The 18,211-nt window shown below is 34.8% G+C and overlaps 1 protein-coding gene and 1 long non-coding RNA gene across 2 annotated transcripts in view; both read left to right on the top strand.

Annotated features, from left to right (window-relative positions):
- The window catches only part of LOC117114235 (tyrosine-protein phosphatase non-receptor type 11-like), a 56,919-nt gene that overhangs the window by 1,714 nt on the left and 36,994 nt on the right, over nt 1-18,211 (top strand). The window contains exons 2-3 of the mRNA XM_033257842.1: nt 9,475-9,597; nt 10,829-11,023. Of these exons, the coding sequence (XP_033113733.1) occupies nt 9,475-9,597; nt 10,829-11,023 (318 nt within the window). The remainder of the gene's footprint in view (nt 1-9,474; nt 9,598-10,828; nt 11,024-18,211) is intronic.
- On the top strand, nt 13,583-18,030 carry LOC117114236. The gene is made up of 3 exons (XR_004446318.1): nt 13,583-16,810; nt 17,270-17,426; nt 17,853-18,030. It is a non-coding gene; the product is annotated as an uncharacterized LOC117114236 (long non-coding RNA).

The following is an 18,211-nucleotide window of genomic DNA, read 5'->3' as shown; positions in this document are numbered from 1 at the left end:
AGAATATGCTATGTTAATTAGTACTGGACTCTCTTTTGTTTAATAGATGGATCTGAGATAGGCTATTGTTATTTAAGTTTGGTATCTTAGTAGGAACTTTCTTCTATGTCTGCATGCACTAACTAATTGGTTTCTTTGGTTAAAGTGCATTTCTTTGGTTAAAGTGCATCGTTTATTAACATTAAGATACATTTTATTTTGCACTACAGACTGTTTCATGAGGGCACAGCCTCAATCATCAGGTGCTCGGCTCTAAATGAAGCTTACTCGGAATAATGAAGTACTGTAGATAAAGATGATAAAAACTAAATAAAGAATATGCTATGTTAATTAGTACTGGACTCTCTTTTGTTTAATAGATGGATCTGAGATAGGCTATTGTTATTTAAGTTTGGTGTCTTAGTACCTGTAGGAACTTTCTTCTATGTCTGCATGCACTAACTAATTGGTTTCTTTGGTTAAAGTGTACTAGCTTCCGGATTGCATATAATGTGATATTTCTCCTGGAGGCATAGGTTGCATCATTTATTAACATTAAGATAGATAAGATAAGATACACTTTATTGCTCCAAGTCGGAAATTCAGTTGTCGCATTAAAATACAGTAAAACAATTAAAAGAATGATCATTAAAAGAATGATCAAATATAATGAACATTAGAGTATGGCTTGCATTTAGATAGTATTCGCCATTGTATTTTATGCTTTACATTGCTGTCTTTAAGTTTCCAAACGTATTGGCTAAGCGTGGTACTATTTCTATATTTAACATTCTGGAATGAACAAGTATGCGCGTTATACCTACTTTTAAAAGTATTTTCGGTGAGACCGACGTACGTCTCAACCTTATTGTTGTCATCCCTTGTGATAGTGGCCTGATAAACTACACCACTGGTTAGACATTTACTAGACAAGGGACATTCATTACGGCAATTACATTGCTCGATGTTATCAAAGTGCGTATCCTTATTGTTCTTATTTAGCACCTTTTTGTTGTGAGCGGATAGTATCGAGCCAATATTGGGCATACAGCTATAACTGATCTTGATAGTGTTCCTATTAAACACTTTTCTAAGAGCATGATCATGTGGGAAACATTCATCTACAATTTTAAGAAATTCATGTCCAATTTTTCTTTTAACATTGGCGCTGTTAGGTGGGTTGAACCATATAATGTTTCTTTTTCTTTTCTTTCTGACGTTGGATTGCACGTTGTGAGTAGCCGGATTATATTTCAGCTCATATTTGAACCCGCTTTCGTTGAGGGCTTCCTGATACGGTTTCTTAGTTTCGTCAAAAGCTGCTTTGTTAGAGGATATATGGGACAGTCTCTTGTTTATGCCTTCTGGGATGTTCTTTATTATAGATGGCGGATGGTTGCTCTTGCAATTGACATAGCGCGGCTTGTTGTTCTCCTTTAAGTAGGGTTTATAGCTTCCAAATTAGAACCCAAATATGATAATAATATAGGGCTATACAGGGATGATGGACTTGCTGTCTTCAACACAACCCCCAGTGAAATCGAGCAAATTAAAAAGGACCCTGTATGCTATACATTCAAAGAACACAGCTTAAAAATTACCATTGAAGCAAACAGGAAAGGGTGAACAGTTTGCCTGATAAACTGTCTCCTTGGAAGGACCCGACCAAACTTATCAAACTTGCTGATTCTGATTTTTAATTTTAATTTTAAGTTTAGTGTTTGATATATCGTATACAGTAAGTTTAATTTCCCTTTCAGTACATCCAGCTTGTTGAAGAAGTTTAAGTGTTGTTTCCCTGTCGATTGAATCGAACGCAGATGACAAATCAATCCCCATTTTTGAGTGCAAAATTTCCAAAATATAGAATTTCACTTTCAAGAATGAGGATTTGAAAATAAATTAGATGGTTACATTGTATACTCTTTGTTTCTTGCTTTATTGAAAATGTTTTGGTTTTGGAAGCTGATTACAACATTAGAAAGCATAGCCTACATGAAGTCATATTATAGTAACTCAATTTTTATTACATATTCTGAAAGCACATGAGTTGTAAATATGATTTTATAAATCATAATTGCTGATCGGACATTGTGACGTCATCATATTGCCATCTGAATTAAAAAAACTGAATTTTTATATGATAAATATTATGAATGATAATAAGTCCCTAACCAACAGGCGTTTGTCAATGAGAGTTGATACTTATATCTTATATCAGGAATCAACATTTTGTGACATTACCATGCGTGCGTCATGACATGCGCGTACGCATGAGTAAATCTTTTAAATGCTCCAAATTCTTTTTTAAGAAACTGAATTAGCGTATACTTTCAGTCATTTTCAGCATTTAAAAATTGTTCAATCCGCACCGCGCACAATTCTTCTAGGGTCAAAGTGCGGCGGATCACCTAACTCGTCCTCAGTGACGAGTTCAAATCAAATAGTTTGATTTATATTTGTTTTCTTTTTCCTTTTTTTATCGCCACCATAATGAAAAATAAATGAATGAAGCTTTACTACTACTTTACTTTGCAAAATAAGGTAATTTTAAGTGTCTTTTAGGTAATTGACCATGATTTTGTGGGGGGGGCGCAAGTAATTTTTGGAGGGGCGTGCACCCCCCCCCAGATAAGCCACTGCATACAGCAGTGCCAGGGACAGGGGATTAAGCCACCAACCGGACAGGTCAAGCCCCCCCCCTGTCGGACAGAGCTCGTCGAGCAGTCAGACCATAAAACGTATAAAAATAGGCCCACACCAAGCCAACACATGTCAGTCACAGCCTGAGAGTGCCATTTCCGGCCATCCAGAGGTCGTGGGTTCGATTCCCACCCAAATAAATTTCGGAACGTACTGAGCATTCAGTACAACAAAACATCAGGTAGGGCAAACAACGTTTGTATTAATAATTCTCCTGACAATAAAATGCCATCTGAATAATCTTTACAATATATTTATTCTATTAAAAAAATGCTACCAGGAGGTTAGGCCTACCTACTAAGCCCTAATAAACTTCATCAGCTACAATCATTTGGTATCGCGAAGAGCTGCACAAAGAGTGTCAGTGCGCATATACTACTAACAAATCATTCTCAGCTAATGCACATGCAGAGCTAATGTATTGATCACTGTTTAACTGGTCAACGCAACCATCAGTTTAATGATTAGATAGTACACTACAACTAGCAGTTTGAATTAAAGGGCTATAGGAAATGTGATAACGTCACAACTGACTTACAAAGCAATTATATTCAAGTAATTTTGTACGGTACGCTGTAGGAAAGATAAGCCTTAAGCCGGGAACTCGTACGCTCCTGTGGGTGCTGGACAACATGGTACTCTCTGCAGATTGTCGGCAGTCTGAATGGGTTTTCATTAAAAATGATCCGTTATGTGCGCATCATGGCATTGCATTGTCTACAGAATTGCATCTGCCGACGACTATTGGTGAGGTAAGTGCCTGGCTTATGGAGCCATTATTTCCTTCAAAAATTTTGTTCAGGAAATAATGGCTCCTTTGGCTTCTATTTCCTGGTGTACTCAAAACCTGACTATAATTGCATAGCCAAAGGAGCAGCTGTTTACTCACTCTACCAACTAGTATAGTCAAAGGAGCTGCTGCTTGTTCCTCTGCCAACTAGTATCCATAGGAGCTGCTGCTTATCAAGGGCATAGGCTAGTTTTGACCATAGCGTTTCTAAAGCCACATTCCGGGCTGGCAATATTGTGTTAATGATGCCGGTATGCTTACAGACAGACGGACCCTTTTATACCAAACAGTTATTGCAGTAATATTGCCGTAATATATATATATACGGTATATATACCGTTAATGCCTTTTTGTATGAATGAATTATTTACTCATGCAAGTGCCTGTAACAATTATGCTAGGCCTACATTTATGGCATATACATGCTATGTAAATATTTTTGAGGATTTCAGTTTGCTGTGTTTCGATGTAGGCAGAGCTCACTCCCCCATCCTCACCTCCCCAACCAATACTGCTTGTTAATTTTACCAACTATAGCATAGCCAAATGATCTACTGCTTGTTCTATTCCCTCTACCAACTATTATAGCCAAACAGGCTGCTGCCGACTGCCTCTACAGTAATATACACTCAATTTTATAATGTACCGTATTAAAGAAATATAAAACTTTATTTAACTGCTTAAATAATGTTTTTTTTATTAAAGGCCGTGAAATGCGTAATTTGTATAATGGGTTGGCATAAAACCACAAGAATTAAAACAAAGTAAATGGGAATTAATGTAAGGAAATTATTTTTTAACATTAGAACTCATAGAGAGTTTTTAATCTTTCATTCTCGATTTTGTTTATAAAATAAACACTCAGATACAGTACTGTAAATCTGGAAAAAGGCTTACGTAAAAAAGCAGATGATGCATGTCTCAGTGGCACATTGAAATTATTTATGTGTTTTACAGTATTGTTGTTTAATGTTAACTCCGAATTTTATACTTTTACACACTGTTTTTATTTTTGGTTCTGCAGACTAGTAGTAAGACTAAGCATGCTACAGTGTAAGGCAAGACTTTTTATACATTGCTTTTAGCCAAATCCGAGAGGTAACCCGTACTGTATCCCATTGGTTAATTTTAAAAATGAATGCATGAAAGCAACGCTCATCACCAACAAGATGAATTTTCAATTTTTTTGGACAATGTAAAGTTAGTTTTAATGTGATTTGATTGATATAATATGATGTCGAAAGGTCTTTCTGATTGCTATAAATTAAAAGTTGTAAAAACACAAGGGGTGTATAATAGTACAGCATATATTGTATTGTGTTATAATGTCATTTATTAACTAGACAGGAATCAGGAAGTGGCATCACTTGAAAAAGTCAATTGTTAGGTCATAAGACCTGTTGGCTTACAAGCAGTGTAAATGAGGAAGCGTATAAGGAAAAAGTCAGCTTTGCTGTAATAGAACCACCCTTTAAAAATATTGTTGAATAAATAATTTAAAAAAAAAACTACAGTTAATAAATTGCAAAATACGCTGATGTGTACGATAGACCAGTGGTTCCCAACCTGGGGTCCTTGAAAATGTTTGGGGGTCTGCCGAGTGAAAAGGGGTCCAGAGGGAGTTTACGGTTGCTAGAATTTTAGAACAATTTTTCATGATTCCATTATTATTTTCTTCTTCTCGTGATAAACATATTGCAAACTATTAGGAGCCTTAAAAATTAAAAAAATCTTTACTGTTGTAATTTTGTGGCAACTTCTATTCTATCAATCAATGAATTAATTAATCAATCAGTCAATCAATCAATCATTCCTTTTATTGTAACTATCAATTAAAAACTGTAGTTGAATTATACATATTTATAAGAAAATGAGTAAAACAGTAGTAACTCAAATGTTACAATAAAAAACCAAAAACAAGACATCAGAAAGTACAATTGTGCATTTAATTTTGATACAAAAAATGATAAGTTCTCACTAATAAACACCTCTAATAGCTTAGTACTACGTACATGATTAATTAAATTATTGCCAATGATAAGCAGATGAAAACTGGCTATATATTTCTTACAAATAATTACAAGTTTTGTTAACATATAGAGACATTGAACTAAGTCCAAGTCAAAGCTGAATTGGCAACATTTTGTAAAGTACTAGGATTTCCCTTTGGCACCTTTTCAAATACTGTGGTGTCATCCATAAATTTTACACATGATTGATTAGTTAATAAATCATTAATAAAAATGATAAACATAACTGGTCTGATCCATGAACCCAGTGGGATCTCACCATTTGCGGACAACCACTCAGAAAAATAGTTAGTTTAGCTACTGGTAAAAATAGCCGTCTTTTCCAAGACATTTGGCAGACATTGACTTGACGTTGTCATTAGTTGGATACTGCTTTTAAACGATTATATTTTGGAGCGAACCAACAACAACATTGTCATTATCATAGAGGAGAACAATATAATGCAGTTAATTAATATACTGTAAATTAGGTTAAAATCAGTGCAGTGAACTTCAAAGTGGCAGTTAATTGAGCTTTCTGTTGAAGGCATCCCTGATAAAGTTTCCTCTATTTAATTGGCTTTTCTTTAACTCTTTGTTTAGGGCATCCAAATTGATTAAGGTTTATTTTATTTTTAACTTGGGACCAGATTAGTTCCCCTACAAGGCTGCCTAAAATGGGGGTTAATAAAAATGGGCGAAGGTCGCTCTCTACAGATTGGGTGGGGGGAGGGGGTTGGGAACTTTAGGTGAAGGGACAATATGGGCCCGTTTCCACTCTTGAGGTATACCCTCCCACTGCTGACACAAGAGTTAACAATAGCACACATTGGTTTATTGGTTAAATATCCATGGAGGTAACCCATCAGGACATGGAACATGTTGCACTTTCAACTGATCCATTGGGATAGAGTGTATTATTATTACATTTGACTTGTTTAAGTTTCAACAACACAACTTCTGGTAATGATGAGGTGATTAGGCGGTACATTAGGTTGGTGCAAACTCAGTGACTTGAATAGTAGTAAATTCAGAGGCAAGTGATATAAAAAGATGATTTACAGTATCGGCAAGGACTTTGTTATTTGAATTTGACTTTCATTTCAAAATGATTTTAGACAGACTGCACCACTCAGGAGAGGTGATGCTCTCGCCGAGCAAAATATTGAAAGATACCCTAAATATTGAGGTTTTTTTGTAGTATTTTATTGCAAGAAAAGACAATAATAAGTAAGCTTTTCAATTTTCTCTGTGCGGGAGAGCATTTGAAAAAACAAGGAGTGTTGGCATGTATGTGACAATGCCTGTTTCTGGATGCTTGGAGCAAAAAAAGGACTTTTTAGGAATGAAAATAGTTTTACATTTGCTTTGTACAAACTGTAATGTTTTGCATGTTGGAGTACCTAATAAATTTCACTTCAGTTCAATTCAAGGCTTTGGATAATGTGATTACATATATCAAAATCGTTGGAACTAGGTGGGTGGTAGATCAACCCTATTGTAATATTTGAGATTTTGCGAGGTAATCGTTTTGCTCGTATAGTGATCCATACATTCTCAATCGCTTCATCATTAACTTCCGACCATACTTTGTGGTATGGAGTCTTTCACATGTAATGTTATTCCTCTACCTTTTCTATCACCACATCTATCTGCAGTGGGGTAACCCTTCTGAAACTACTGTTTGAAATTGATGGTTTAAGGTGTGTTTCAGTGATTGCAATAATATACAGTAGTAAGGGGACTGAAATATCCTGTGACACAGTTCATCTATCTTATTTGGTATTACTCTCTGTTTAAATCTTCCTCCATGATAGCCTTTAAGATAGATAGCGGGAATTCCTATTTTCATAGGCGTGTCAGGAACTTCTTCAGGTAACTTGCCAGTGTAACTCTTATATAGTAAATGTCAGAGATGTTCTTCGTATTGAAACACATTATGCAATTGAGCACGTCTGGAATGCGATTAGTGGCTAAGCTACACAGTGCACTCCACAAGGCGTTAAGCCAACATATTCAGGAAAGCAATTGCCGAGACCTAGCTTTCAATGCTACTCAGTGATATAATTCATAATCACTATAACTTCACGAAAAAAGTAAAAAAAAAACATCCATCATGATAGAAAAACACCAACGACCACAATACCAGAACCATACATCAAAAAGGATAATGAAAAATGACATAAACTGTAGGGAAACGCTTCCCCAACCTGCCAGTTAGGGAGCGTCCATATCATTTAGCATTTTAGTGTATTTTCCTATTGGTGGAATAATGACGATGAGTAAACTTAAATTTTTGGGTCCATGAAGACTTAACATGTCCTAAGTGGTCCTCGAATGCAAAAATGTTCGGTGGGCCACTGGCGCTGTCTGTTTATCCTATATTATAGTGTAAACAGGGAACGCCAGTGATGGTCGGTAATATGAAAATGCATGGTTTAATTGGAGCGTCTCTGGGGGAGCAGGCTGGTTGCCCCCTGGACATTTTCCCCCTCTGTACCTGTCTCTTATACACATCTAGATGCGTATAAGAGACAGCAATTATACTGTACATGTTCCCAATACATTTTAATGTTTTATTTTTCATAATTTTAAGTAGAGGTATAGTTATTCATATGATATTTAGTTCATTCAGTGAGACTGAAGACTGACATTTTCAACAGGGATAGAATGGATTATCTTAGAGGCATTGCACACGACATTTCCTTATAACTAGTGAATCGGTAATTATAAATCATCTAACTAAAAGTAGTAAATACAAATGAAGTAAGCATAATATAGTGTATGAAATCCCTGTTCTGTAATCAGTGTGTAATTCCTGTTTATTTGTGTAGTTGTTCATGTAAAAGCAAAAGTGATAACTTTGTTTATTTTGGTTTATTTTGTATTGTTAAAATTATTATAAAATATTGTTACAATAGATAGGCCAAAGTACAGTACTTCAGTATTAGAAAATATAATTATGTAAAAATTGTTGCATTTTAAATTGGTAAGTAAGGAAAAATACTACAGTATTACAGTATTAATATATTTTTATATATATTTTTTTCATTTCATACTACCAGTATTATGTAGATCTTGTTACTTTGTGGAACTGAATAAAGGCTAGATGATTTAGATTATGTAATGTAGACAAAAGTAATAACCTTGTTTAATCTATATTGTTACATTATTAAATAAGCATAACTACTGTATAAAATAAAAGTACTTCAATATAAAAATTGGATCATTTTATAAATTATAATTTCACATTTTATAAATCTTGATACTTTGTCAAACTGAATAAATAAAGGATAATAAAAGAGATGATGTAGACCTTCACATATTTCTTGTATTGAAGTTATTTAATTTGTTAATGCATAGTTAAAATACTATTTCAAATTGGCCTTCAGTCTTATTGAGTGAACTAAATATCATATGAATAACTATCTACCTACAAAAATTATGAAAAATAACAAAAATAAAATGTATTGGGAACATGTACAGTGTAATTGAGAGAAAATGTAATGCATGGGGGGGCAATTGTCCTGGGGGAAATTGTCCTAGGGAAATTGTCCTAGGGGGGGGGGGAAGTCTGGGGGGCAACCAGCCTTGACCCTGTTTCTGGTAATGGATTATCATCAAGATAAACAAATGGGGAAACACTTCAAAGAGCCCATTGCAACACAACAAATTACAGTATGATCGTCAACATACAGGGAACAACCAATAGAACACACAATGCAACACCACAGTATCTGGTGAACCAGGATCCTTTCCCTATTGTATTAAAAATAGCAGTTTACATAAACATGGCGTAAAATCTGACATCCAAACAATGTGATTTTATTATGATGAAACCAAGCAAAGCACATTGCTGATTTGCTTCAAAGATCAAAGATTGCAAGGTTTAGGTTAATACAAGTAAATGTCTGTTTTAAAATATTATGCTGTTTTCTAGTTTTTCATGTTATTAACCTCATTGTAATAAAATAAAATTTGTTTTGTTAATAGATGGTTTCATCCTAACATCTCTGGATTGGAGGGAGAGCATTTACTGATGCAACGTGGCTTTAATGGCAGCTTCTTATGTCGACCAAGCAAAAGCAATCCTGGTGATTTTACATTGTCCGTTAGGTATGCTAGCACTTTTAACTCTTCAGGGTACTATGGGACATCTGACATGGCACATACTGTAGTTTGTAGTGGATATTTGTCAACAGGGGGGTTTTTATTATTGCAAAAAGTTTCTACAAAATCTGCACATATACTTAAATAGTGAATACTGTATGTTTCAAGGAAAGCTTAATTTTTGTGTCCATATCGTAAAACGTTCCAAAGTAATGATAAAAGAAGTTGTTTGGTGATGGGCACACAAGAGTGGCCTGATGGGCAGTGCTATTAAAAGATGTAACACCATGCATAATAACCCCAAAATTGGAACAGGGGTGTTATAATGCAAGGTTGGCGACCAAAAAAAAACTGCCTACTTGACATATTATAACTAACTATGGGAAGAGTGGGAGGGTGAGCTTATTTTTTAAAAAGAAGATTACCACCTGAAACAATGATTGAGGAAGAATGCGATACGTTTTACCAAAAACAAACACCGATAACTACCAATTTGAACAAATTAATGCACGCCCGCATAAATGCACACCATTTGCGTTCACACACAACTACACTAAACTAAATAGAAAAAAATAGATTACCAACTGGCCCTAAAAAATAAGTTTGTGAAAGAAACTTTCATTATTTAATCAAATGAAGACTAATGTTAGCCATTCACAATGTGAGAATTACTTTCTAGGTACATGTGTGATTAGATGATCATTGACATACTAGAAAACATTAAAAATAAGTCAAGAATGCAGGTTTTTGTGGCCGATAGCCCTTGTAATTCGGCCTGGGTCATCTGCACTAAGCTAAGCTTGCAATTGTATATTTTAATCTCTCAATTACAAGTTGGGCATCCACAGAGCTACTGCTCCTTCTCATTGCACCTTGAGTTTCATTTAAAAAAAAAAAAAAAAAAAATTATACTAGATTTATCAAGTTGTCTTTTTGACAATTGTTGTGCTTCAGACATGTAAAAAAAAAGGTAGTCACATTTTTCCGCCCCAGTTGTGAACCACGGGTACCTCCTGGGTTGAGAAAGACAAATGCACATAAAGTGCCTTGTCCAAGAACCCAAGTGAAATTCACTGCAAAGGTTTGACCCCTGGCCATCAGGTTGAGTGACCGAAACACAACCCCTGCACCAACTGCTCCCACAAACATGTATAGTGATATAATTATGACAAAGTGAAAATAAAATATTTTACAATTTAATTCAATGTATGAAATTTTTGCATTTTTTGTTATAAAGGCGGAATGATGAAGTGACTCACATCAAGATTCAAAGCACTGGTGATTACTATGATCTCTACGGTGGAGAAAAGTTCGCTACCTTAGCTGAATTGGTTCAGCATTACACAGAAGGACACAATCAACTCAGAGAACGTAATGGACATGTCATAGAATTAAAATTCCCCCTCAATTCAGCAGATCCAACAACTGAAAGGTATGAATACACACAAAGACACACTAGTAATATTTGTATATTCAAATTAGGTTTGCATAATAACACCCTAGAATCTATATATTAAATCTGCTAATCGCCACTGCGTGACTTTCCCTATCTCCTCTAAAACCGCTGGCAGGAATATGCTCATATCTCATACACTGGGGCTTCAATATGTCACGACCACATTCCACTACTTTTTAAGGTTGGATATTGGATAACGAAGAAAAAACAGCCAAAAACCACCAAAAATCAGTACCTGTTTCGCAAGTTGCTTACGTCACATAAATACAATTAATCACATCTATTCTGTACTGCAGTGCTTAGGTCTAAAAATTATCGAGTCAGGCCGTAAAAGAACCAGTCTTTGTTTCGCAGCTTCATTCACCACCCATTACTTCTCACTTTCGTCAACAAAATGGGTGACAAGCATGTTCCTGTACCTCTTCGGAGTACCTATTGCATTATACTGGATATATTGTAGTTTTATGGCACAAAACATCGGTAATAAATGGCATGTTTTAGAAGACGATCAGGTAAAAATAAAGATACACCTGGCCACAAGCCATGATATAACCTAGGCCTAACCATACCGGTTAGGCCTATAGGCACACGCCTAGGCACAGCCCTTGGCCTAGGCTCTGGCCCAGGCTGTAACCTAGGCGCAGCCTACCGTAGCCTATGATGTCGATCACAGATAGGCCTAGTCCTAGGGACCTAGACTCAGGTGTAGTTAGCATACCTAGGGCCTATCCTCTATCTCTCGAACCTAGGTCGATTAGGATAGTGCATTAAGATAGATAGGGTCAAGCCAGCTCCACCAATCTATACCTTGAATTTATGTAAACACGTCAGGACAATGTTTACGGGTTCTTTTGAATGTCAGTAGTTCGGATAAGCCTTCAAGATTCAAGACAAATACTACTCTCATGCCCAACTAGGCAAGGCCTACTGTATATTTCTGTACTTTCACTTACAAGAGGGTAGCCCAAATCAACAGGGCAAGATTTAGTATGGGATAGAGACGTCACTCGGAAGGGCTCCTGCCCCGTTTTGCCACTAATTTTTTTTAAATTTCAATATAATATATGTGCTATTCGCTTATTCAATTATTCTGAAACTGTTGCGCACCCCCCCCCCCCTCGTTTGAAACATTGTGGATCCACCCTTGATCACACTGTTCACCGTTGTTGGGTATGTGGACCTTACTTTCTATGGGATCAGGAAGTTTGGTAATTAAAGGAGAAAAACCCTACTATTGACATCAGTGAAGATGACACCAGAGGGGAAAAGGGCAGCAGCAATGACATTGCAAAGTCATGATATAAATGAAGCATCTCAGATTTGGTAATTTGTTTAAAAGGTATTCATCATGGTATGGATTAAAGAAAACAACAGCATACATACTGTACTAAGAGTGAAAGATTATCTATGTCAAAGAGCAAGTAAGAATGAAATCATCAGCGATTATGAAGGGACCTCTAACTGTTAATTGAGTTGAGAGAAGCAGAGTACGTCATCATTAGATATATGCAGCAGATGAATTATGGTCATTAATGGAAAGTCTGTGGGAAAACCGCAAAGAACAATTGGCACAATTTTATAACGATTTATCGTGTATATGATAAAAAAATAACTTTGCAAATCAAATCAAATGACGTCATAGTCATGGGAAAACGATAAAATTGTAGTAGTAAAAACGATTTTACTACATATGGATGGTGTGTGAAAGAGGCCAATTTTCCAACAAACATTCCATGAAAAAGCATTAACACCACTTATGTGCTTTGTTGAAAACATATTTAGTAGTTGGCCACTGACTAAACTATCTAATGATAGCAATGATGCTCCTCTTATTTAATTTACACCCACTCATTTGTTGCTACTTAATCGCACTGTTAACTCTGGGGTTGTTCGTTAAAACAAGATCAGTTCTGGAGACACTGGTGCCAGATCCAATATTTAGCCAACATATTTTGGGAATGCTGGCTGAGCGAATACTTGCCTATACAACAGAAGATACTGAAGTTGCTTATTCCAAAGAGAAATCTAAAAAGGGATGACCAAGTGCTCTTTGCAGACAGTGGCACACCTCTACAGTGGCCTCTGGGGTTAATCTCCGAAACATATTCTGAGGCTGAAGATTATGAGGCTTGCCATTCCAAAACCAGCGTAGTGTCGTTAATTGCTAAACTGAGTATATACTATAAGAAAGGAATGAATTATATGAAAGGAAAGATAAAGAAAGAAAAGATAAGAACAGTAAATATAAAAAAGAAAAAGGAAAGAAAAGAACGAAACATAAGAAAGAAAAGGAAGGATATTCAAGAACACCTACGAAAGGTGTAAGAAAAAATAGAAAGGAAGAATGAAAGAAAAGAAAAGAAATAATTGAAACCAAAAGAAAGAAAATGAAATAAAAGAAAAAAAAATTTAAGAAAGAAAAAGGAATGAAAAGAACTAATTATTAGAAAGAAAAAGAAAGGTTATTCAAGGCAACCTAAGAAATAATAAAAGAAAGAAAAAGACAAGAAAGAAAGAATCAGGATACGAAAGAAACAATAAGATAAGATAAAATGAGATATATATATAAAAAAGCATAAGAAATGAAAAGGAAAGAAAGAAATAAAGTAAATACAAGAAGAATCAAGGATACATAAGAAACAAAGAAAGAGATAAAGATAAGGAAAAATTACAAAGGTAATTTAAAGCTAAAGAAATAAAGGAGGTATAAGGAAAGAAAAGGAAATTATAAGGAAAAAGGAAGACAAAAGAAAGAAAAGGTAGGTAAATAGGAATCATGAAAAGTTAAGGAAGCACAGAATGAAAGTGAAAGAGAAGATAAGTAATTAGACGGTTAGCTAAATACTAAAATAGAAAACAAAAACAAGAAACATAAAAGTGATTTATAAGGTCAGCTAACATTTAATAAGTTTAAGACGGTAAATTTTCTTTCCTCCTTATTTGCATTATTATTAATATTATTTTTTTTTCTCTAGTGTCCTCCTTTTGTTTTGCACAGTTGAAGCTTGTCAACTACTCTGATAGTCAATGACAACCACTTGTTCTGTCGATTTAGTAAGGTTAAGAACTTTATTATTATTGTGTACTTTAGTACAAAGAAACCAAATACGTCTACTCATAACTTTGTCAATAAATAACCCATCATTTTAAAGCTTACAATGTGGAAAATAAGAAAAAAATTTTTTTTGTGGTCATTGATGCAGGTCTTTGGGATGGCAAACTTAACATATGTGGCAAAGACGAGCCAAACCAGTCACTTGTTGCAAATCAGAGACAATGGCCAAAACATGCTGGAATGTCAAAATTTTTAAAATCTATTTTATTGCATTAAACTAAACCTCTATATACATCATACTATGTGGTTATTTTCCTAATTTTCAATGTTAAAACTACAATTTTGGTGATGGTTTCGATGATGGTTTCTGCATGAGATAGGAATCATGAAAAGTTAAGGAAGCACAGAATGAAAGTGAAAGAGAAGATAAGTAATTAGACGGTTAGCTAAATACTAAAATAGAAAACAAAAACAAGAAACATAAAAGTGAATTATAAGGTCAGCTAACATTTAATAAGTCTAAGATGGTAAGTTTTCTTTCCTCCTTATTTGCATTATTATTAATATTATTTTTTTTTCTCTAGTGTCCTCCTTTTGTTTTGCACAGTTGAAGCTTGTGAACTACTCTGATAGTCAATGACAACCACTTGTTCTGTCGATTTAGTAAGGTTAAGAACTTTATTATTATTGTGTACTTTAGTACAAAGAAACCAAATACGTCTACTCATAACTTTGTCAATAAATACCCCATCATTTTAAAGCTTACAATGTGGAAAATAAGAAAAAAAAATATTTTTGTGGTCATTTATGCCGGTCTTTGGGATGGCAAACTTCACATATGTGGCAAAGACGAGCCAAACCAGTCACTTGTCGCAAATCAGAGACGATGGCCAAAACATGCTGGAATGTCAAAATTTTTAAAATCTATTTTATTGCATTAAACTAAACCTCTATATACATCATACTATGTGGTTATTTTCCCAATTTTCAATGTTAAAACTACAATTTTGGTGATGGTTTTCGATGATGGTTTCTGCATGAGAAATGCCCAAAATCGTAAACTTTGAGGGCTGATTTCTCAAATATTGTTTTTTAAAAGCTGTATGTTTGAACTCCTGTGACTTAATAAAGAAATGTCAAATTTAAATGATTATTTTAAATTTTTTTAGCTTTCATTGTACTGCTTAACCCAGTGTTATTAACTAGAAAATCGATTTTTGCAAGGAGTAACTGGTTTGGCATTTCTTTGCCACATATATAGAAGGTTAATTGTAACAAAGTATAACACATACTGTAGGTCTAGGTACTATGATGCACATGTATAATGTTTTTCTTTAAAAAAATAATAAAATATAGTATAGTGAAAATCAGGCCATTGAGGACCAAGGTTTCTCTACTAGTTTAGCATCACTAGGATAAAAAAATTGGTGGGGGTGGGGGAACTTCCAGAAAAAAAGGACAGAACGCATTTTTTGGCAGCCTTTTGTAAAACTGTAATAATTCCAAATAGTACTATTATAGAAATAATGATATTGCTCACAGTGTTATAACTTTAGAATGTGTGCTAAAAAACATGAGTTTTCTTGAAATTAATTACTGTTTTTACTGGAATTTAAGAAAAGCACTCATCATCTGCCAAACTGCCCATGCGTAAACCCTGTATCACATGGTATTTCTCAAATCTGTTTTGTTTGTTGCGTTATGCTGCATGCTTTGCACAGTAGGCTGTGAGTAGTAATGACTTAGAATGCCCTAGAGTTACCAATATTTTTTAGCTCAATATCAGCTGTTATTAGTCACCATAAGGCAAAAAAAAAAATTGTGTTTGTCACGTTTTGGGAAAAAATGGGTAGGTAGCTAGTGAAAGGTTTTTTTTTTTTTTAAACAAAAATAGGTTTACGCCTAAAAAGTTGAAAATACGACAAATAAAACAAAGACCACTTTTGAAATGATTTCCAGGTTTATTTTTTATTTTGCAAAATAAATTATCTTTTTCACTGTAAAACGACTCTAGGCCTGCTGTTAATCTTGTCTCTAGGCCTGTTGTTAATCTTGTCTCGCTTGTAAAACGGCTCTTGGCCTGTGGTGAATTGCCTTTTTCCTGCCTCTTCACATTCCTTACAAATTGAGACCTGCCACCTCGAAATGAGAGTAAAGTTGAACTTTATGAAAAATCAGATGTATATATTTTCTGATTGTACATTATTTTAGCTTCAAAATGGTGTTTAAATTAATCAAATACATTTAGAAATAAGAGCGATATGATTAAATGAAGTCGCATAATACTATAAAGGCCAGGTCACACCCACCCTGATAATGATACCGATACCGATACGATAAAAATTATCGGTGTGGTGTAAATTAATGGAAGTGGTCACACTATAACGATAACGATACAATTATCGTGAGCGATAAAGTTATCGTATCGGTCGAATCACTTTTGAAGCGATTTTTTTAAATTTATAGTTATCGGCAACGATAAACGTATCAGCCAATCAGATGAGGGTAGTCAGGGAAAATGAAAGTACTGTAGTCAACTTTCACACATACTGGTTGACCGAACTTGCGACGCGATGGACGATCAAACTGAGCGCCTGATTTTGGAGGTTCAGACACTATCTTGTATGATAAATCAAATGCTGATTGTAAAAGTGTTAACCAAAAAAGAGACGTTTGGCAAGAAATTTGCCGCAGAGTTGGAATGAGTGGTGAGTGTGATTCTTGTCTATAAAAACGATTAGAGTAGTAGTAGGCCTAGCCTAGGCTGTAGCTTCAGTGACTAGTCTAGCCTAGCCTAGGGAGGCTAGGCCTAGTCGACCTGGGACCGAAACGATCCTACACCGCTCTCTTATACACATCTAGATGTGTATAAGAGACAGTATACAGAACAGTAACTTGAATTGACTTTAAAAGTACCTATCAGTACTGTAGTGTAATACTGCTGTTGTCTGTACCATGTTGAATAATAATATGCTCCGGCCACCATTTTAAATATTTTAATGTCAATACATAAATAAATACATATTATATTAATAATATATTAATCGAAATATGAATAGATGGTTATGTTAGGCAGGTTTGCCTTCTGTACACTTTTGCCACTTGAAGAGTTGTTTGTAATTTGAAGTAGTTGTGAAATAATCTGAATTGATAATTAATGATTGCAGGAGACTTAGCCCGAAAGAAATGGGCAATCGTATGGGATACTTTCAACAGCTGCAGAAAGAAGGCTTCCTCAAGGAGTGGCGATGCTGCCAAAGTAATCAAACAATATAGATTTGCAGGAATTTTGACATTTCTCACGCCGTACTTACAACAGAAGGAGTAAGTTCAAGCTAATTTGAAACCAATCAATCCATCCATCAATATATCAATCTATCAATCAACCAGTTAATCAATCAATTCAAATTTTAAATGTACATTTCCAATTGGTACATTCAAAATGCTTTGCATGTAAAGAGTAAAATACATTTGAACTTAACCACAAATATACCCTGTTGAGTTTAATAGGCCTATTGCAATTATTTATTAATTTATTTCCAGAAATAAAGAAAATACAGTATGTATTACATATGCCAAAATCATTGCATGCTTAACAATGGCATTAACAATAACAAGAAATAAACATCAAGAATTGCATCACACATGTCTCAATAGGAAAATATAACAAGAATTGGATATGTTACAGCAAATGGACAAAATATGAGAATTAATATATATCCATTTTATTTACAATTGTTTCCATCATAGGACTTCAAGTAACCTCAATGTAGAACTAGCCAACACTGAAATAAGTTATGAGGAAACTTTCAACAGAATTGTAGACAACATAACAGAAGAAAGCTTTTGATTTGATTATAATGATGATGATTACCACCAATCGCAACAGTCCCATGTGCAGCAACAACAACCACCACAGCAGATGCAACAAAAAAAAAACAAAAAAACAACAAAGATGAAGAGATGACAATGCCAATGCATCAGTATCAACATCGACTCCATTAAAGAAGAAAAGAAAGAGTGATGCCAGTTTTGACTTTGACAAATCCATATTAGAATATTTAGAGCAGAAAAGGGCTCCTTTTACCACAGAAGATGACATCCACACC

The sequence above is a fragment of the Anneissia japonica genome, unplaced genomic scaffold (assembly GCF_011630105.1).
Source record: "Anneissia japonica isolate Jap-2015-1 unplaced genomic scaffold, ASM1163010v1 scaffold1525_len913038_cov183, whole genome shotgun sequence".
Classification (NCBI taxonomy): Eukaryota; Metazoa; Echinodermata; class Crinoidea; order Comatulida; family Comatulidae; genus Anneissia; species Anneissia japonica.
This window is presented reverse-complemented; position numbering and strand designations above follow the sequence as displayed.